Below are 22,509 nucleotides of genomic sequence, written 5' to 3'. Positions count from 1 at the left end.
CGATACGAGTTGGGGGAGAGGGTGAGAGAATGAAAGAGAGAGAGAGAGGGAGAGAAAGAGAGGAAGAGAAAGAGAAAGAAAGAGAGAAGGAAAGAGAGAGAGAAAGAGAGAGAGAGAGAGGGTTGGACAGGGGCGGGTGGCTGGCTGCCTTCGAGGTAGGGTGGGATCGAGGGAAGAACGAAAGGCAGAGGGGAGGCGGGACGACGATGGTGGTTCTTCGTTCGTTCGCGTTCGTTCGTTTCTACGTCCCCGCAGACGTCCAACCGCTGATCTACGATTCCCTCGCGCATAGCGGAGCACATAACTCTTCTCTTATACCTCCTCGTGAGATCCTAGCGACGATATTGCCATCCACGTGTTCCAAACGTATCCCAGAAAACAAAAATAAAAGGGTCGCCGAACGAAGGGCTGCTGTGGAAGGGGTGCGGAAGACCGACATTTCCAGCTACGAAAAAGGGCTCGTCTCCGATCTCCAACCTTTTTTCCATTATCGACGCTCCAAAGGATACGAGCGGACACTTCTGGAGGATGTCTTACGGGAGAATACAATATGGTGTTTCGAACTTCCCATTGGAAAACCGTTCTTCTACTTTCGAAACGACTGTCGAAGAATTCCTTTTTCTTCTCTCTCTCTCTCTCTCTCTCTCTCTCTCTCTCTCTCTTTTTTCTTTCTTTTCTTCTTCTTTTTTCTTTTTCTCGTCAGAAAGTTTCTACTTTTATGATCGACTTTTTTTTTCGCCAAGGTCTAGTTCTTAATGGACTGTCGGAATTTATTCCTCTCCTTCTTTTTTCTTTTTGTTTTTTAACTTTTATAAGTAATCGAGTCAGGCGTACGACGTAATGCAAATTTTTAAACAACTCATTTATGTAATAAATTATGGAATATCAAAGTCCCATGTAAGTATATTATAATTTATGAGGATTGTCAAGACGTATAAAAAAATTTTATGACGATTGGAATAGTCGACGCGATATTTGACACAGAAAATTTGGAAAACAATAGAGTAATCGAAGGATTAGCAGAGGGTTGAAGCGCATCCTCCTCTTCACCCGTATCCTCATGCAGGGTGTGCTCGTGCAAGCGGTTAACGCACCCATTTCACGCCTCGGAAAGCATTCAGCTTCCTCATCCGAATTCTAGCCAAATCCATGGAAATCCCCTCTCGTGGAACATTCGAGTATTTCTGTTTAGAAAAGGGTTGGATGGAAAGGAAGAACCGTGAACCCGTATCCAATTGTTATACTCTACGTTAAGCTCTCAAAATTACATTTTCGCTAATCAATGCGAGCGCATGTTCAAAGTTAAAAGCTTCAAATTGATACGAATCATTTCGTTCGGAATTACATAGTATTCGTTTAGAAAAAAAAAAAAAAAAAAAGGAAAGAAAAATTCTGTTTCTACGTATCGAATAAAACATTACGACATTTTTACCGAAGCAATCTAATAGAAAAAAAAAAGAAGAAAGAAAGACATCAATAAAAGACGTGATCGAAGGATACGAGAGAAGGCGTGGATGATCGACTCCGGTAATCAAGACATTCCCATTATGCGGCTCGTCGACCCGAATAATTCACCGTCAGCGGGTTTCCTCACCCTCGATCTATTCTTTCTTCTCCTCTTAATTTCAAATTCACCTTCTTCCCTCGTTTATCGGTGCCAAATAGTCGAATCGCGTTCGAGATAGTCGTAGGAATAAGAAGATTCGTCCTAAAGATCAGAACCTAATCCGTGTCCATGGATTTAGGATTTACGAGGAGGAAAGAGGTCTTGGAAAGATTTCGTCTAGGAAAAATTTCACGACGAAGGTTTTCTTTCGGTTTACCCAAACATTTTCCTCGTAAATCGGTTCGTGGCAGTTCCTTCGGGCCTCTGTGCGATAGCAGAACGGGCCTAAAGTGAGTATCGATCAGAAACTCTGAGGGAATTACCGAGCGTGAGCGATTCTCCATTGCCTATACCAAGTGGTTATATCTGCCATACGTCGTGTGCCATAGGAAAGGGGCGGCAACCGCAGCAGCACGACTGTCCTTCCACCCCCGCCGTCCTCCCACCCCACATCCCCCCCGTCTTCCCCGCGTCGGCTACCCCAATTTCACCCCCGAGAGCCAATATTTATTGATTACCCTCGAAGGCATCGTTCTCCACTCTCCTCTTCCCCAATTCTCTCTCTTTCTGTCTCTCTCTCTCTCTCTCTCTCTCTCTCTCTTTCTCTTCTTTTCTCTTTTTCTGTCTCTTTCTCTCTCTCTCTCTCTCTCTCTCTCTCTCTCTCTCTCGCGATTTCTTTCTCTCAAACACCTTTTCTCTGACGTCGAATCTTTTAAAGAATCCTCTGTCGTGCGAGCACTCTCACAGCTGTTCTCCATCGCCCGTCCTTCTTTTTCTTTCTCTTTCTCTTGTTTCTCTCCTTCGTACTATTCGTCGATAGAGATGGAAAGGGACGGAGTTGAAAGATTCCTCTCCTTCCATCCAAATAAAAAGAAAGAAAAAAAACGTGTTCCCTTCTTTCTACTCCGACTTCTAACCCTCCAAGATTTCTCATGAATCACCGAGGATCTCGTGTATTCTGTGAAATTTTAGTAGCGTTCGGGCATCTGTGCCCTATGAGCGTAACTAAGTCGAAGTTTCGTAGTTAGACATATATATATATCTATCTATACGTAGTAACGTCAACGCTTGCCGATCAACCGAATTTAATCGGAAAATAATCGATCGATTTAAGTTTCAATGAAGCACGACTCACCTTGCAACCATGTCCAATGTGGCTTAGCAATATCGTCCTTACCTGGAAAATAGTGCAAAAAAAAAAGAGATTGTAATCAGATTATTGATATCGATGTTGTATTGTTGGTAGGTACAATCGATTTATGAGAATCGAATTTAAATGCGAGCTACGATTAACGACGCGTTAGCGACGACGCGGTTTTTAGTAGCTACGTCGAACGAAAGCGTGACGTACGACGTCGATATTTTCGGCATGACGATATTTCTACTATGCTAGGCAGTTTCCCATTTTCGGATGAAGGATTCATATTTAAAATCGTCTCGGCCGGTGCCAAGGGATTAAAAAATTAACGCGCTTCGTTCGGTAGTATCGGACCGACAACGAAATCCCGTAGCGTGATTGCGGCTCGATTTATCGAATACGCGTATATAACCGAGTATTGGATCCGTTAATAATCCATTATACGTCACGAGGCTACGATTTTCAACGTTTCGCGTTCCTCCGGTCTCGTAAAACTTTTTTAAATTAAAAGAATTCACCATTATCGCGTAATATCTGTCGCATAATTTTCATTTAATAGAGAAAATTGTCTCATTAGAAATTATTCTTCAACGATTTATAACGGGGACTCAATCGTCAAAGAGATCGCCAGTTTCTTAAGATCAAAATTCATTCTTAAAATTCTAATGGAAAGGAAAAAAAGAAACAAAGAGCATACGAGAACTTTAATTGTTGGCAAACATGCAAGATAGAGAAACTAAAACGAATCTATATGCTATATAAGTCCCTTTTAAATATATATATTCGATATCGGCGAACAATGCTAACGAACAACTTTTGCGCATACCATCGTCGATAACGAGGATATTTTCAGTCATGTAAAATGGAGTGGTTGTCCATTCGTAACCATGTGCTTGCATATTGTATACATATACATATAGATACACGTACATATATCTACGTGTAGATATGTGTGCGTGTACGTATGCGTTGGTTGTTACCTACTTAAGTTAGATATTATCGACATAGGAGGCGATTCGATTGCGTGTACCGAAGCATGCTATAGCGCTGATATAGAACTACTAAACAGGTCGTAGATCAGCTCGGTTAGTTATAACGTCGGCCCTTCGCTCTCTCTCTCTCTCTCGCTCTCTTGTTCCAGCACGCGTGCCCACCCACTATCTCACTCTGTCTGCTTCTCTCTCTCTCGCTCTCCTCTTCCATCCCCAAACCAATTCCCAGAGGTGTTCTGGATCATTTGGTGGCCCGCGGCTGTGAGATGCGCGCATGCACCGGCAACAATGCGCTATCATGATCGCAGAATGCGGATTGAAACATTGCCTGGGATTATAAAAAGAGAGAGAGAGAGAGAGAGAAAGAGAGAGAGAGGGAGAGAGAGAGAGGCAGAAAGAAAAAAATCTCTTTTCTGATCCTATTTTTTGCGTACTGTGTATAAAATCCATGGATTTTCCACAGTTTTTCTCTTTTTCTTTTTTTTCCATTTATTTATTTTTTTTTTCACTTTTTTCCTTTTTTTGTATTGTTTTTTTTCCTTTTTTCTGTTTTTTTTTTTTTTTTTTTTTTTTTTTTTTTTTTTTTTTTTTTTTTTAATATTCTCCAGTGTAGAATTCATAGGATTTTATTCATTCATGCATACACGAAGCGAAGTCTCGGTAATTACGTAAAAACTTGCATCGTTATAACTTGCTTGATATTTATAATTTATGCATCGTTTTCTAGGTGGAATATGTAATTATTTGTATGAAGTAGAATATTATGTTTATATTTTATGGATATAAAATAGTCATTAGATATACGTAGATAAGTAAGAGTTGCCGAACGGGTACACAAGTCATCTAAATCGTATCTCATCAATTTTATTCTCATTACTGAATATAAATAACGATATAATACCATAAGAGATACAATTTTGAGAACTCTCCGCTGTATTTATATCTGTCATATATCTAGGATATGTACACATCGAAAAGGATAAAATAGCGAGGAACGAAGAGGAGGTAAATAATAAAAATAGTGTAGGAATTTGATCGACAAACTTGAAAATCGAGATTATTTCAAGAATGATAGAAAGCTCTATTTGAAAAAGCTTGAAGGACAGGTCACAGAGCCGAAGTCAGAGAACGAACGAACGAACGAACGAACGATGCCTGATAAATCGTATACGAGACATCATATTTTTATCGAATCGAGCATCGGTTCAGTCCTCGATTCGACTCTTGGTTGACGGTTTTCAGTCGTCGTCGTCGTCGTCGTTGTCCTCGGCGAATCCGATGATCGAGGAGCAACGACGATATTGCTTTCGATTCGATTCACACGAGGAAAAATCCGCAAGAAGATGACTTACGACGCATTGCCGGTGACTGGTTATTAGATTATTGGTCGCATCGACAGCTCGTGCGTTGCCTATCGATATTCGTGGGTATGAGTTGAAGGGTGGATAGAGGGTAGAAAGTTCGCCGATGGTTATGGCGAAGCCGGGCGTCGTTGGCACCACGAGTGCAAGTGTTGTCCCTAGTAGCAATGGTGGTATGTGGTTGTAGTGTTGGTGATGGCAATGGCGCTGTTCGCCAACGGTGTTCCCGCGTACGCACAGCGTACAAATAGACGGGAAAGGGTAGCTTTGGGATGATAGGAAGAGGTAGAGGGGCTGGGAGGCTGTATGTTGGGGGGGAGGGGGCGAGGAAACGGCAGGGGACAAAATGGGGAGGCTGTGATAACGATAACGTACGATCGGCATTAGCTGCCGGCTTGCTGCAACTGATGGATGCGCTAATTATCAGCAAGCAGGAGTTACAGTGTTTCGCGTCCGTACGTACGATGACTACGATGCGGTGTTAACGATAAAACTCCACAGGAAATGGTTCGAACGAGGAAAAAAAAAGATTAGAACTAGTCGAACGAAATTTGTATTGATGGATGAATGAATGGATGGATGGATGAATGGATGGATGGATGGATTCGTCTACGAATAAATCGTTTGTACAGGTCGTGAAGAATTTTCAGTGGCAAATAATGACATGTACGAATATCTTTGGTTTATCATATCGTCCGATATTCGACATCGAGCGATATTTCTTTTACAACGTGTAGAACAAACAAGTCACGACTTAATCAGAAACGGTCGAACAAAAAGGTTCATTCTATGACTAGGAAAAAACGTTAGCGGAGTAGGAAACGCGTGATTCGGCCAAAGCTAGAACTCGGTCATAAAGGATGTAGGTACGTAATTTCGGGTGTACTCGAGGGGTGAAGTGGGAGGTTCGTTCGGCGACGAGATACAGATACCTACCCCTTAACCGCAAGCCGCGGTCTAAGCCCTAGACGCATGCACGTTGCATAACGTAGAGCTCGAGGTCGAACATACACACACATAGCTTTATAGAGGCGGGCTCGATCGTCCGAGAGAAAGAGAGAGAGAGAGAGAGAGAGAGAGAGAGAGATCCCGTTGGCCTGTAATGAACATGGCGCTTGTTTATTTAATGGGAAATTCGGTGGCGCCATAAAGCTCGAAGAAGGGGGTGAAACCTATTAAATTTATGTTTTCGGTTTACCCGCTCTGACGGATCGCAATACCCGCAGCCCTCTTCTATCGTTTCTCGCCACATCATCCCCTTTCCTCTCTCTTCCACCCCTTTGTCACTCTATCTCTCTTTCACACTGAAACCTGTCTAGATCGTCCTGCGTACGATTTCCATGTGTTAGTATACGCTATTGGTAGTCCAATGTAATCCAACCGAATATATATATATATATATATATATATATGTATGTATGTATGTATATATTTGGCTACCACTCTGAGAGGGCGTGAGAGCTCTATCTCTTTCTCTTCTCTTTCTCTCTTTTTTTTTTCTATCTCTCTCACACTGACACAGTATATCCAACGTGCTGTAATGTCCGCTTCGTGACGGACAGTGCCGCGTCAGCGCCGTAAACCGTCGTCATCGGCGTTCTACGCGTGGCTGGAACGTGCGCACGGAATGCGCCCTCGAACGCGTTCCACTACGATATCGATAGTCCGTCCTCTGTTCTACCCTCTCATCCCCTTCTACTCCTCTACGCGTCTCTTAAATTAAGCTCGCACACGCTCTCGACTGTCTCAAAATGGTTTTAATTACGGACTAGATGGTCCGCCATTTTTTTCTTTCCTTTCTCATCTCTCGAAATATTTGGAGAGTAAGAAAAATATAATTATGGATATTGGTCTCAACGAGAGGAGATATTAAAAAAAGAGGAATGTCTATATCGATGAGAAAATAATCTTTCTTTTTTTTTTTCGCGTTAATAACTTATAGCTTTTACGTTCTTCACCAGCCTAATTAGAAAGAGAGAGCAGAAAGTTTCTACCCTCTCTTGGACATTCTCGCAAGGAGTATCATCTCTCCTTGGTGTATTCGAACATACTAAAAAACGACCATCCTGTAACTTTATCCCTTTGGTAGCTGCGTAATTGCCAAATTTTCCTCGGCCTTAATTTAGTGTTATAATTGCTTCCTACCCTTCATAAGGGTCTAGCTAGTGGTACACCGGTCCTTGGGATTCCTTATATCCATCCTCGTTCCCTCATAAGAATCTTTATGCTACCCTCCTAAGAAATGTTCTCTCTCTCTTTCCTCCCCTTTCTGCCACCTTCTTTCTCTCTCTTTCTCTCTCTCTTTCTTTCTCTCCCTCTCTTTCTCTTTCTTACTTTTATCACGCTATTTCCAAATAGGGTAATAAATTTATGCTCAATGCGCATTTAAACGACCTCGATAATGCCCTGGATCTGTATCCGCGAGGGGCGTACCGTCGATTAATCGCTTTTAGATCAAGATCGTACGGGTACAAAGTACGGGATAAATTATTGGACGGTAGCAATAGAGTAGAATGAGGAAGTTTTATACGTTATTACATAACTCGAGAATAACGATAATAACGGTGGACAATGCTTCGATTGCATAATACAAAATGAAATCAATTCGTTTCAGGAAGATCGCGAAATACGAGAAAGACAAATCATAAGAAGAGAGTACCTTCATGTTACATATTAAGTATTATATCATATAGTATCATTAAGTATTACATTGAAAAGAATGAAAGGAATTTCATTCCTTTCAAATTACTAGATGTAAATATCTACCTACCTACCTACCTTCTTTTCTATATGTAAGAACGAAGCTCGCGTTAAAGTCTTAATTTAGAAAATACATGAAAACTCTCTCTCTCTCTCTCTCTCTCTTTCTCTCTCTCCCTGTCTCGACGTAGGTATATGATACTTATAATACTTAAACATACCTACATATACATATATCTATGTAATACTATGCAGCTACGTTGTCCTACTCGAGTATCGACGGGAAATGGGAAGGAAGAAAGTTATATGAGAATCACGTAACGGTTACAAGGCCTGTTAGTTTCCTTGGTAACGGCACTCGGGATTCGCTTATCCTTTAGTCCGACGAGCGTCTAATTATAATTTCATCTGTAGGTCAGAGGCACATATAGACGCATACTTGCATATAGACTTACGCGTACAAACAGAGACGTACATATACGAATACACGTACGATAGGCCATCGACGAAGTCGCCGTCGAAGACTCAGAGAATACGCGAACAGGCGTTGCACGTGCAGCGCGTGCCGTTCGTTCGCTCGCCACGCAGTCACGTCTCTTTAACGTTTGTGTTTACGCAATCGCACGACCCGTACGCGAGAAAGCGTACGCTCCGTTGGTTTCTTATGTCTCTGCCAGTTTCGCGATAATACGAGCATGCTCTTGCACCCTCCATTCGTATCACGCTCCTCCTCGAGTTTCGATCTCGACGAGGAAACATCGGCTCGCTTTCGAACACGAGCTCTTTCCTCTTGCTTCTGTACAAAATCAATTTTAAACGTTCCCAAGTCGTAGATATAAACGAATTCCTCAACCCACTTTTCATAAACATGTTGAATATTTCAAAAACGATCGACCAGTTAATTAACGCGTATATGATAATCGAGACACTTAGTTGCATTCTTTTTTTCGTCTTAACGGTGAATAAGTCTTCATTAATTATTCGACTTTTCAATTCAACTCTTTTAATTGTTCTTTCCTTTCTCTTTTTTTTAATTTTTTAATTATAGATTCTCTCTCTCTCTCTCTCTCTCTCTCTCTCTCTCTCTCTCTCTTTCTTTCTATCTATCTATCTTATGAGTCATAGGATAAGAGCCGAATAGGAGACGGGACGTCTGAGAGAAGAGGCAAGAAAGGAACAACTTATATAAACATGGACGGCCATTAGAGGTATTCAGGGTCGATATAATTTTGGCACGAGGTTTGCACATCGTCTTGATTCTATATACGAAGAAAGTGGTGATGCTTAGGCGTAGCCAGCAAGTCGTCGTTGTCGACGTGGTAGAAGCTACTGTATACGGCATTCGACGTAATGCCGCGGGAATCGAGTGTATTACCCGTAGCTAGACAGTCTCAGTATATAAAAGTCGCTTTACTTTGGGATACATATATGGTAGGGTGGCTGTAACTATAAGGCAAAGAGCCATTCAGCTTCCCGTCTCTCCGTTCCCGTATCGAGTGGTACACGTTTCTTTTTGCTTTCATCCGCCCTCCTATACGTATGTGTGTGGATAGACGAAGCAAAAGTCCAAAGAAAAGCCGGCCGAATGGCTGAAACTTCTGCCAGTGTAGACAAAAATGTATCCGGTGCGTCTTCCCTCACCCTCGTTTGCTAGTGTCCCTACGAGTTTTCATGAAAAGATATAACGTGCGGATATATGTATGTATTGGATAAGTATATAGATACGCGAAATTCTAACTACTATAAATATCGTCTTTATATATGTTTCTTTTCCTTTTATAAGATCGCTCTCTTCGGTATACTCTGACGTTAGACAGATATTAATATTTGAATCGTGTGTAATTAAAAAAAAAAAAAAAAAAGAAAACAAAAAAAAAAAGAAATGAAGAAGGAAAAGAAAACAGTCGATGAAAAAAGAAGAAAAGGTATCAGGATATACGTAGATCGGTTGATCTTTATCTCGGGGATAATCGTTAAGAAAAATGATGGTACTCATTAAGTGAATGAGAAAAACATCTGGTGACAGTTCGAAATATATGAGACGATAAATCGAAAACGGGAAAGTCGTCGAAAAAAAGCAAAAGAAAGGATGGCGAAAAAAGACGAAGCCTTCTTAGTAGAAACCTCACTAAATAGGTATACCTGGGTCCTACATAAGAACGAAATGGAACAGAAGCAGAAGAGGAGAATTCGTCCATTAAGAATCTTCGTCAGGAGCTGGTGGTCGTTTCGAGTAACGGCTCGGGTATAATGCAGCAGCGGCATCGAAAAAGAGTGGAAAAGAAGAAAGAACGCAAAAGAACGACGGGCACGAAGTTTCCTCGCGTCGGGTGCAATCTTTTATTTCTCGGCCTCTGGCGGTGGAAGAGTTAACGCTCGCATCCACCAAGTTGGAGGGTGAAAGAAAGAAAAAGAGAGATAGAGAGAGAGAGAGAGAGAGAAAGAGACAGGGGGAGGAAGAGAGAAAGGGGGAGGGGGAAGATATACCCGAGTAAGTACTGGGCATCAGACTTCGTAGGAGTGTATAAAGCCTTCCTCTTCACCCTTCTCTCTTCCACCTCTTCCTCCTCCTCTTCTTTCTTTCCTCTTTTCCTTCGCCTCGCTCGGTCACCGCAAACTCTCCCACCCCCAGCAACCTACCACCACTTGTCTCATTCTTCCCTTTCTTTCTCTATTCCTCTCTCTCTCTCTTTCTCTCTCTCTCTCTCTCTCTCTCTCTCTCTCTCTCTCTCTCTCTCTTCGGCCGTTCCAAGGATCGTCTAGGAAAGGGTTTGTAAAAGTTGGGGACGCCAGGGATATTTACGCATTATCGTAAACTGTAGTCGTCTTCTTGGCTACCCCAGGATACGGGCGCTCCACCTCCGGCTCAGAAAGATACCACCCCTTTTCTTTGGTACGCCACCGTCCGCCTTATTATTACGTTCACTATCAGCTCGTCCTCCTTACTATTCCTGATATTTTCTCAAACGATACCTTGACTTCGTCTCTGCTCGAACGTTCACCGATCGTATCGCAACGTCTGTCATGTCGGTGTTCAGCGAGTTTCTCAATACTCGAATACTTTACTTACTAGATACCCCTTCACTTTGACTTTTAAGGGTACGATTAATCTCTATGCTTTTATAAGAAAAAAATTGTGAAAATAACAGTCCGACGAATAAATTTCATCAGAACGTACGAATATGTACATTCCGTCAAATTCTGTCTAACTTATTTACGTTGATTCTCTAACGTTTATCTTCACTCGACATTTTCACAGAAAGAGCAACTAGAGAAGGTATTTCGAATTCTAGGAAGATAGTAAGACAGTTAAGTACACAAAGGGTAGGGTTGGATTCTACCGAGTGTCATTCGCGTGACAGTCCCTTCCTACCGGGATTCGTATATCTTTCGAAGGAGAATTTGTAAAATTTAACGTAGCCAGAAAATAGATGTCTCTCTGTAAATCGTAAATGTCCTTAAACCACCCTACGACGGCACAGACGTCCCTTCTCCGATTAAGGACGAAACGGATACACCCCTTTTCTTCGAAATGCTAGGGCTTCACGTAATTGCGCTAACGTTAGCAATTGTTTCACCAAAATGTACTTTGAATTCCTTTGGGTGTTGCTGCGATAAGAAGACACGATTAAACGACATCGTACAATGATGAAGTCGGTCGTTCATCGGAAAAATTTTACGCGAGATCTTTTCCATTCTGTTCCTTCTTATTTTTTCTTTTCTTTTCTTTCTTTTTTGCATAACTCGGATAACAAAGCTTTTCTCAATATTTGCGAAGATAATAGTAAATTATATACGATGGAAAAGTTCACCGAAAGGACGGTAGAGAGAAAATCGCTAGGGTCTATCGCACGATAAATCGTTCTTTCCAATCGGAAAATGCAGAGAGCTCGACGAGAGTGGGCGCTCCTAGAGGGTAGGTTTAATTCCCTTGAAGCATTGTCCACGTTAGGTATCATTACACTCACATGCCCGCGCAATTAGCAATGTAAATGCTGGTTAGTTAGTTAGCGTGTTCGTAAAGCAAGCAGTCGGTGGGCAGTGGGACCTAGATAACGGACCTCCCAAGCGAGTGATCATCTCGACTAACCACTGATAACGCCCCCGACGTTCGCTTCGTTTGTTCGTTTCTTTTTTTGTCATTTTTTATTTTCTTTCTTCAATGTCGCACGTCGTTATAATACACTTCACCGTATTCCTTTTATACCTTTCGATTCGAATTTGGATATATTCAGTCTGATTTTTATTTAGAAAGATATTTCTACTTTAGAACGATCGGCAACGACGAGCTAATATAATCGATACCAAAACGGACAATCCCGTTTTTGTTCTATCAATTCTATCGTTTTCTTATTCTATCGATTCGCTTAAAGATCTTCGAAGCTCTTTGAAACTCGATTTGGAAATAAATATCTTTCAATATCCAAGATACTCTTTTACTACTATTTTTCTTCGTTAATTTCATCTAATTCGATTCCGAGTATAGTCCATTAAGAAGATAAACATGAGATCGGGAAAAGATATCAAAGAGGAATCGTTTACCTTCTACGACGTTTTAGATCTATCGACGGTAAATCTACGATTCTCGTCCTCTTCTCTCGTCGAAGACAATTTCGTAATAGCGACATCGACGGTGGAGTGTACCGGACGACCGTTGAACTCTTATAATGGAACGGTCACGATAGTCGATCGCACCACTTAAAACGTACGCGTATAAATCGAATCGGGTTGGCTCGAAACAAGCCTCCTAACGAAGCACCATGTCGCTTCCTCGCACGGCCGACCGCTACTATCGCCTCTCACCTCGACGATTTCAACGGTTTCTTACGTCGAACCGACATCCCAGCATTTTTATTTCAACCTACGAATCCTCATGGCCGGTAGGCAGTTCGAAGGTAGCTTTGAGGCAGCACCAAGCTACCATGCCTTATTCCATTCGAGTAGGAAGAAGCCATGATGGGCAAGGGATATGGCCACTAGGGTGTTTCCCACTAACTCGAGCCCTGCCTCTTTCTCCCCTGTCTCTTTTTCTCCTACGGTTACCCACAATGACTTCTTCTTAGTAAGAACGACGACGAACTACAAAGAAAGATTCTCCCTTCTTTCTTCTCGGTTCTTCAGTGTTCGACTTCTCTACTAGAATTCTATGCGACGTTCGTTGAAGGAAGTTTAAATTGTTTTCTATTGAATTTCCTAATGGAACGTAAAGATGAATAGACCAAACGTCATTCACGCGATACCCTTTTGCTTCTAATAAAATCGTCCCTTACTCGAACGTATCGTAATAAAATTTGATAAGTAGTTAATACGGTTTAGCATAATTGTATTTGTTCCTAACTCCTGGACAAAATATATCTTTCCTATCGATGGTATATATATATATATATATATATATATATATATATGCGTCTGCATAGTTACCTACTACGAAATATAAAGTCACCGTTATCCGGTAATAAATATTTAAATAATTAATCCGACAACTCCGGACAACGCGACGTAGGAGTATGAAAGCATAAAGCACGATAATGAGGGATCGCGTTCACTTGGTATCGTCTATTGTAGTCATCGATACGATTTGACTGAACAATGGTAATAATTGTTCGATGTTCCGATAGCGAAAATGCGAGGACGTAAATACAAATTAGTTGGACGTAATTAGTATTCGAGACATTAATTTCGTTACAGGAGAACGTACGTAGGTACGTACATCAAATTCCTGAATTTGCGCGTAACTCGTGTGAATTTATGGGTATCGTGCAATGGGGCCATTCAATTTTCCTGAACGTCAGCGACGTCGACCGCTATTAAAAATGAAAATGAAGCGATCCGCGAGAGTTTATACGTTCGTATATGATATAACGTAACGTCGCCCTCCTGTAACGCGACATCATAAACTTTCGATATGTAGAGTCCGTCTTTACCGACCGTGTTCGTACATTTCCTCCGAGTAGCTTTGTAATACACGAAATAATCGTAGGATGGCGCTCTCGTCCCGAGGCCACACCCGACCGCTCTTCGCGCTCGTTCACCGATCTTCGAGAGCCTTTTCACGGTTGACAACCAGCAACCACGTGCTACTGGTCTCTCGGGTAGGGTTAGGAGTGTCCGACGACACGATACGGGTGTCGAGTATCTAGTTGTAACGCTAGTTACGACAAACACGAGTGAAAACGTTATTGAACGTAACTATGGAAATTTACGGATACGTTTCTTTTTTAACCTAATTTTCCTTTTCCTTCTTTCTTTACGACAAGCTATTATATCTTAAGTTTAATTTAATAAATTCGAGATATATCTCTTATAAATCCCAAAATATACGATTGTACAATACACGAAATGATTCCAATTCTTTCATTCATTCGGAAATTTTTGTTTATAGGAATGGGGATGAGCGAGAATGCAAAGAAAAAAAAGAAAAGAAAAAGCAAATTTGTCTTATACATATTTATTTTGTAATAATTAGATATACAATTTTATTAAAAATTATTCATTAAAATAAATACGTCGTTACAAGTTTCTCTTTTTCGTTCTACGAGTTTCCATGCATCGCTAAGAGGATGATGAACACGACGATACAATGGAGATCACTGGCTGCATTGAAATGAAGAGAGAGAGAGAGAGAGAGAGAGAGAGAGAGAGACAGACAGATTAAAAAAAAAAGAAAAAAAAAAAGAAAAAAAATCTTGCAAATATTCCATCAGTTTATGTTCCAAAGTATATTTTCTTTCTCGAGCACTAACGAACTCTCCTCTTTAACGAAGCACGATCGAAGGTCGGAGATCCCGAATGTCTTCCGGTAGTTGATTACGGCGGCGTGGAATCGTTGATGGGGTCGCATAACGGACGTTGTTACGAGCATTTTTTAAGCTGAAATCGCGCGCTTTCCCTGATAACGAATTGCCAAGGATTTTTTTCCCATTCACGAGAATGACAAGACTCAAAATTGGACTGTCCGAGTAAGAGCATTATAATATTATTTTTATTTGGTTGACTGTGTATTTCTGACCATAACGGGCTATGCCTGTAACCATAAGTTTTGGTTGGGTCCGCGTACCGTCCGGCCCATTCTCACTCATACCAAAGTTAGAGAGTGTAACACTGATTCTCTTCTTTCTCTCTCTTTCTCTGTGTGTGTGTGTGTGTGTATGTGTCTCTTTCATTCTCTCTCTCTCTCTTTCTCTCGTTCATTCACGTTCAACTTAGTTCGTACTCATTCCTTACGACCTTCGATCGGCGTTCGAATATACCTACCTAATTTTAAAATCGACCTTCGTCGGAGAACGTCACGTTGAGAATCGTTGATAAATCGATATATAAGGAAATTAGGTATCATTAATAAAAAATATTTGACAAGTAAAGACGTTCTATCGCAAAAAAAAAAAGAAAGAAGAATGTTAGGACTGCCAATTGGAACGATTTTGTCTTCAGGATACAGCTAGCAAGACACATAATAGTTTCTGTTTTCGCACCGTTCTCTTCCTTCGTCCAGTCGTTTTTCTCAGCTTGGCCGCGCTCCAATCGATCGCGCGAGAGCGGTCTTTACGCTGGAATCGGATTTACGATTATTTCGACTAAATTAACTGTACGCTCGAAGATCTAAGTATCTAACGTTAAATCGATCAAAAACTTTCTGGATCTTATTTGATTGTTTGCGAATATCACGTTTTCAAAAATTTTCTATCTCTCTCAGTCAGGATCATCGAATGATAAAGAAATTCCAGTATTCTTTTTCTCCATGTAGATTTAATGAACTTCAAATTAATGCACGTTGAGGACTACTTAAAACGATAACAACAAAATTTATTGGTTCGACGAACTGTCCAAGGGAAATAAAATTTATCAGAATCAGTGAAATCACTATAGTGTCAGTTAACGTTTCTATTAGATTAGAGTTCAGATTCGCTTCAATTCAGGAAAAGGGAGAAAGAGAGAGAGAGAGAGAGAGAGAGAGAGAGAGAGAGAGAGAGAGAAAAGAAAGAGAAGCAAAAAGAAAAAAAAATGGAAGAGAAAAAAAATAGGGTCAAAGTAGGTCGAACAGTCTGGATAGTTAGCGTGGATTTTCTTGATATCCATGACCTTGGACAGTACTCTTCCACTATTGGCTCGTAACCCCTCGAAAAGTGCGAATCGTTTCGTTGAAACGGACTCTTTCTCTTTTTCTTTCTCGTCGTCCTCGTCGTCCTCCTCCTCCTCCTACTCCTCTTGCTCTCTCGGTTTTTCGTGTCTCGCAATTAACGCCGAAGCGGAGCACGCTCTCGGCAACGAAGGGACTCTCGCGTAGAGACGATAAATCGCACTGACCGCGGACTCCGGGGAGATTTAAAAACATTCGCGCTCACTCGTCAAAACGCACTGCCGCGAGAGAGGGCTAGTGGTGCTTCAAGCGAAGCTCAGCAACGCTTTACCTTCGGTATTTACCGTAATTTCATGGCGTGATTAATATCACCATAGTAGAGACGAGACGATTAACAACAGATAGAAATTTAATGGTCCTTTAGCACGAAAGATTTTCAAGGGGAGACCGAAACATAAATATCAGTAATGACGACTTAACGGAGTCGTTCGTGTAAATTTAAGATCGATTTAAATTGATTCTTTAATTTGACCTTACGTATTCGACCTTAACCTATGATACCAACGAATCGATATCATCGAAAGTATGTGTTTAACGATTTTGGAGACGACACGTTTTGGTCCCTCAGGAATATCGATTAAACTCCACTAGGGAGACCAAGGAAACGACCGCGTCGACGTATCCTACCGATTTTCTATTGATCGAAGCTTCGATTAACGATTCGATGACTCCCAATGGACAAAAATATCGATAGAAACCTGATATATAATCAAGCGCTTTATCGCAATGCTTTATCTTCCTCCATTATAATTAATATTAAGCGAAGTTGCAATTTAAACAAATCGATTATTCCGCTCTTCATTAAGCTTCGATTCTTTCCGTATTGTAAGATAAAAAAAAGAAAAAAAAAGAAAAAAAAAAACAAAGAAACCTGAATGATGTCATTGAAAAAAGAAACAAAAAAAGTCGCTATACAACGATCAGCGATGATCAGAGACAGCTCGTAAATCGTTGAGATGCATCAGAAAGCAATTACATATATAGCCAGAAGTTCATTTAAATTCGATAAATAAGACTCCACTCATTCTATCAGTCGATCTTATAGCCGCGAGTGGAAATGCGTGCAGATATTATACCAGTGCTCGTATTTTTTTCGTGGAAAGCTTATCGTTTTAATCCATCGCATTGAGACCGCTTTCTCGCTTCTTATCTTGCCAGTTCCGCGCTGCCGATTCACCGTCCGAAACTCTAAAAGGTGAACCAAGCGCATCCACGTGGACCTCCTTTTCGTGATCCCCTAACGGAACGCTTAATCCGTTAACCTTCCTTCTTACTTTGTTCCAACATCCTCAATCAAATATTGCATATCTTCATTATTTCAAATAAATTTAAACATTAAATTATTTATATTTAAATTTCCAACATTAAATTTATCTAAGTTTATCTAAACTTTATCTCTTAAAATTAAAAGAAACTAGTCATTTCCTACGTAATAACATAAGTGTATATCTATAGACCTGCTATCGTATATCGTACACGTAGTGTATATATGTATATATTACGCCGTATATAAACGTAATATATCCCTTTACTATTTTCTCTCTCTCTCTCTCTAAAAAAAAAAAAAAAAAAAAAAGGAAAAAAACGATAATTCTAATCGTGACAAATCGTAAGGTAAAATGTTAGACGATCGAGGAGAAAAACAAAGAGGGATAGAAAAATTTGAAAGGCCGAGATAGAAAGATAGGATGTACGATCTTGTAGATTTTCTCGTGGCAGAGGCTGAAATCGCGGCCGGGGGCAAGCTCTAATAAAACTCGCGATCGCTTCTCGACGCGCAGCTCTGTTATTCGAAAGGAAAAGAAGCTGTAGCGCAATTTTGAGATTATAGCTCGGCGACTCTTCGCGTCTCTGGAGAGAACCTGCATAAACCATGCACTTTACGTCCGGAGAGAGAGAGAGAAAGAGAGAGAGAGAGAGAGAGAGAGAGAGAGAGAGAAATCCGGTCGTAGGGAAGAAACGGAGGAGCATACGAAGAGAGACCCCTTTGATGTTAGTCCGTATCGGGTCGTTTGATCGGACGCGCAACCCCTCGAAATAGGGGTAACTCCTAAGAAATCGTAATAATTTATATCGCGAGGGACTCGATCGCGTGTCGTCCCGGTTAGCTAGGTAACTACCTATCGTCCAAGAACTCTCTGCATACACATGTTTTCAAGCAATGTCACGTGAGCTCGAGCATTTCCTCGAGGTAGCTAAGAAGAGACTCGCGAATAATCTTCCCCATTCTCTCATTCCCCCACATCCCTCCCCTCTCCTCATTCTCCCACATAATCCAACGAGAATCAATTTAACTTTGTTAGTTCTTCCGTGCCTTTCTTTGCAGGAAGGTCTTCGTTCTTTTCTTTCTTTCTTTCTTCCTTTTTTTCCTTTTTTTTTTTGCTCTTTTTTCTTCTTTCTCTCTTTCTCTCTCTCTTGTTTCTCTCCATCTCTTGCTTCCTTTCAACTCGTCGAATCTACCCTGTAATCATCACGTTAAACTAAACGAATGTATCAACGAATTACCTTATACGCGCGTGCATACATTTTCTTTCACTTTAAAGACCCAGAAATTTGTGTTCGTATGTTAAAAGCGGATGTAATGTCGGAAAGCGAGAAATTTGTCTACCGACAATGTTTCTCTGTCTCATTCCGAAAAATTCATTCAATTTGGATGTGGGAATTATTAGCCTAAGCTAAATTGCGCTTAGTTTCGCGTGAAAGTCGGCTAATATCACTCTCCCAACACTCGCCCGTCAAGTAAATATGCGATAAATAAATTCAGGAAATTGGAATAATTCCAAACCTTCTGGGAGTACGTCCAAAGCGGTTCCTTTGGAAATGCGAAACTCTGTCCGAATCGGTTTGTTGTTGCCCGATTAAAGTTTGACTCTAGCGGTACGGAACAAATATGAGTTTTGAACAAACTCGTATTTAAAAAGCAATTCGAAATTATAATATCGAGATAGATTTACGTTATATAAACAATCGATTGATTTGATATCCTCCGATATCAAATTATGGAAATATTTTACGGAATAAATGAGACATACTTCAGAAACTGTTCAAATCGTATGCGCTATTATCGAGCTTATCGGTCCGAAAGAAAAAAGTATCATATCGGACGATATGAAAAAGACAAAAGTCGCAAAAAAGTCGACAATTGGAGCAGATAAACGCGAGCTAAAAGACAAATGGTATTCCTGTTAAAGGCCGATGGGTGCCGCTCGGCGGATTCGTATTCGGGGTGGTCCAACGAGTTTCTACTTGCTGGAATGCAACGTAACAGGAATAGTCGTCCCTCTAGTTTCCCCTTCCCCCATTTAAGTCGCATTTTTTTATTGTTATTATTATGATAGTTATTATTTTTGGATGGCCGTGGTCAGGTCTTATAAGTTCTGGGTGGAAGGTGGAGTTGGCCGATGATGCTACATAGCTCTTTCTCTTTCTCTCAGGTAGAAGAAGGGTAAAGAGGGAAGAAAGAGAGAGAGAGAGAAAGAGAGAGAGAGAGAGAGAGAGAGAGAGAGGACAACTTGAACGCGAGAAGGTCCGCGTTGGAGGGGAGGAGGGCATATGTGCGTGTATCGCCATGCATCATCCTTCCTTCTTCCTTCGTCCTTCTTCCTTTTCGTCCGTTCGAGAAAGCAAAGGCCACCGCAGGGTGCGTTACCTTAGAGCTCTACGTTTGCCTATGGCTGCCTTCTTAAGCCTCTTTAATGTACTACAGAACGTTTCCTTCTCTCTTTTATCTTATTATCCATCTAAAAACTTCATAGAATCTCACGTCGTGTACATCGATTTTAATTGTAAGAAAAGAGAATTATCCAAAGATCATTTTTTCATCGATGCTTTAATCACGTTTTGATCGCGTAAAAATATAATATAATAAATTCTATTTTCTATTTTATTCTCGTTGTAAAAGGAAAAGAAGAAACAAGCGAAGAAAAACAATAAAAATTAGGAATGAGAAACCGATCGTTTCATCTACCGATGTCGTCTCGAGTACAACGAGAGAACGTGAAAACGACAGCGGTTTCTGTCCGTAGCGAATCCGTATAAGGTAGACCAAGCGCGACTATACTTGGAATATGAATATAACGTGAGTATAACTATAGGGGGTTTGCGAGCAGCTCTCAGCGTGGTACCATCGAAGCACGGGTAATGAGACGGCCCCCGACCAAGAGGAGTTGATATCCTCGTGATGTTATAGTCCCTTAAACCGTAGTCTCGCACGGCCCTATAGGCCAACTAGCCGGCCCTAAGTTCCGTTTGCGGCTTATCCATATACACACACACACACAATGCACGCACGTTACGTTCGTTTTTTCCGAAAGAAAAAAAGTTGAAAAAAAGTCTCTGTGTTTCCTACCCCTCAAAAAGAAAAAAATAAAATAAAAGATAAAATTAAAAAACGGGATCGAATGCCGGACGTTCGATCAAGCGTAACGCGAAAGCAATTAGTACCTATATTCCCCTACGTACGATCGGATTATCCTGAATTATTATACTAGCGAGAAACAAAGGAGATAGAGACGATATTATAAATTAACGATTTATCTTGCAAATGCACAGATAATATAATTTCTCATCGTACACGATAAACAATTTTTAATCCTATAACGGAATGATATCGCAATTTTTAGTCTATCGTTACGCACGAGAAGATGCGACCTTGCAATATTCATACCCAGACCGATCGTTATTTATTAATTCATCTGGGAGAGAGAAAGAGAGAGAGAGAGAGAGAGAGAGAAATAATGTTAAGTATAGTATAACTCAACGATAAAAAGTAATATTAAATATAATACCACTCAAACGCAATAACTTTTTTATCAACGTGTCGTCTTATTAAGTATTCACTTTTTTCTTCTTCGTCTTCATTTTATTCTTTTTTCTTTTTTTCTTTCTCTTTTTTTTTTTTTTTTGAATTTCAAGAAGACGCAGTTGCGATTATGAAAACATATCACGTACGTTGTAATGAATGACAAACCATCGCGTAAAAACGAAGAAGAAACGAAGAGGAATAATCTCATGTTCGTCCTTATCATTATTTTATCATCGTACGTAGCAGAGATATTTTACAAGCGAATTCGGTTCACGCTGGTGTGATCGAACCTTGTACCGTGCTCGAATGTTGTTTGTCGGCTGGGGGCTAATTTGGTTAATCTCTCTCGCGCTTTCTCCCCTCTCTCGCCTCTTCTCTCTCTCTCTCTCTCTCTCTCTCTCTCTCTCTCTCTCTCTCTCTTTTTCTTTCTCTTTCTCTTTCACGCATACACACACAAACGTTCGTACACTCATATGCGAGCATATCATATATATATACACACACATATATAGACACACGCAAAGATACATACGTGTTCCCTCGCGCATGAATACACCCACGATACGCGAAATTGGGCTAACTGCGGGCGTTGCATTGTAAATCATACGGAGCACGCGCGTAAATTCATAAAACAAAAGAATTTCCACGCGAGTTTAGAACATTAAACGAATATTAGATACTTTGCTTTCGCGGAATTTCACGTAGCTACGGATAAGAGTTAGTTTCGGATTCGAGTATCGAAATCATTTTGTCGATGTATATATTTCGACATCGAAATCGTGAGAGGTTACATGTTCGGTAAATGAAAATAATAAAAGTAACGAGATTTAAAGTAAAGTTTAAAGGTAAACTCGTTATCGAAAGGAAATAATATCCTAAGCGAGGCAAATCGCCATTGATGATATTTTCCGCGAATGAGAAAAGAACGAGGGATAAGATACGATAATACTCCGGTTGTCTGGCACTATAATCATTAAATGATGACCGACTGAATTAAATTATCCGTAATCAGCAGGGCGATCGTTCCAATCGGTGGCAGAGAATCGAAGAACGTGACCTCGTGTACACGGGGCACGGACTACCTACTTCAGTGGGTCTCAGCCTGATCTTGATCTTTGCGATTTTTACCAAAATAATTCTTTCAAGTATATATATATATATATATATATATATATATATATATATATAAAATACTTTCCATCGTTTAACGTGAACGTTTATTTCATTTTGACGAATCATTTTTTGATTTATATTTATCTTATCAAATTCTGTCATAAAATAGTAAATACGTACATACTAGCATGATATATAAACTTTCGCCAGTTTGTTAAGAATTAAAAATAGAAGGAATGAAACGTTCATAACGTATAATAATTTTCTCGGCATATTTTAGAAACGGTCCAAGTTTCACGCTTGATTTTTTTTCACAAGTGACGACTAGCGAGCTCAGAGAAACGCATAAGCGGCTACTAGCGTAGTAATTTCAGCCGCGTTCCAACGCAAAAATTATTGTTTTCAAAGCCATTAGGCGTTTCCTTCGAAGAAAAAGAAGAGGAGTAATGGCGCTATGTTGGGCATCGATCGTCCGTGTAATTCTCCAACGGGCGAACTTTACAACCACCATAGATTGGCGTAATAACGATTTAACCGTTTAAAGAAGTCAAATACCGATCGCACCTGCCTCCATCTCTATTATAGCTCTCTCATCTTTGATAGACTAAGGGGGTGGCTAGTAGTAGGCCAATTATAAAACTGATTTCAAGTAATTCTT

At 40.5% G+C, this 22,509-nt stretch overlaps 1 protein-coding gene across 2 annotated transcripts in view; it reads right to left on the bottom strand.

The window, feature by feature from the left end:
* LOC122628313 (homeotic protein ultrabithorax) overlaps positions 1–22,509 on the bottom strand; it is a 123,855-nt gene that overhangs the window by 74,853 nt on the left and 26,493 nt on the right. The window contains exon 3 of one of the 2 annotated variants that reach the window (XM_043810492.1): positions 2,742–2,783. The exons of the other annotated variant lie outside the window; for it this stretch is intronic. Within the exon in view, the coding sequence (XP_043666427.1) occupies positions 2,742–2,783 (42 nt within the window). The remainder of the gene's footprint in view (positions 1–2,741; positions 2,784–22,509) is intronic. 2 annotated transcript variants of the gene reach the window in all.

Source organism: Vespula pensylvanica, chromosome 4 (genome assembly GCF_014466175.1).
Source record: "Vespula pensylvanica isolate Volc-1 chromosome 4, ASM1446617v1, whole genome shotgun sequence".
In the NCBI taxonomy this organism is placed as follows: Eukaryota; Metazoa; Arthropoda; class Insecta; order Hymenoptera; family Vespidae; genus Vespula; species Vespula pensylvanica.
Note: the sequence above shows the minus strand (reverse complement) of the source record. Positions and strands in the feature narration are given on the sequence as shown.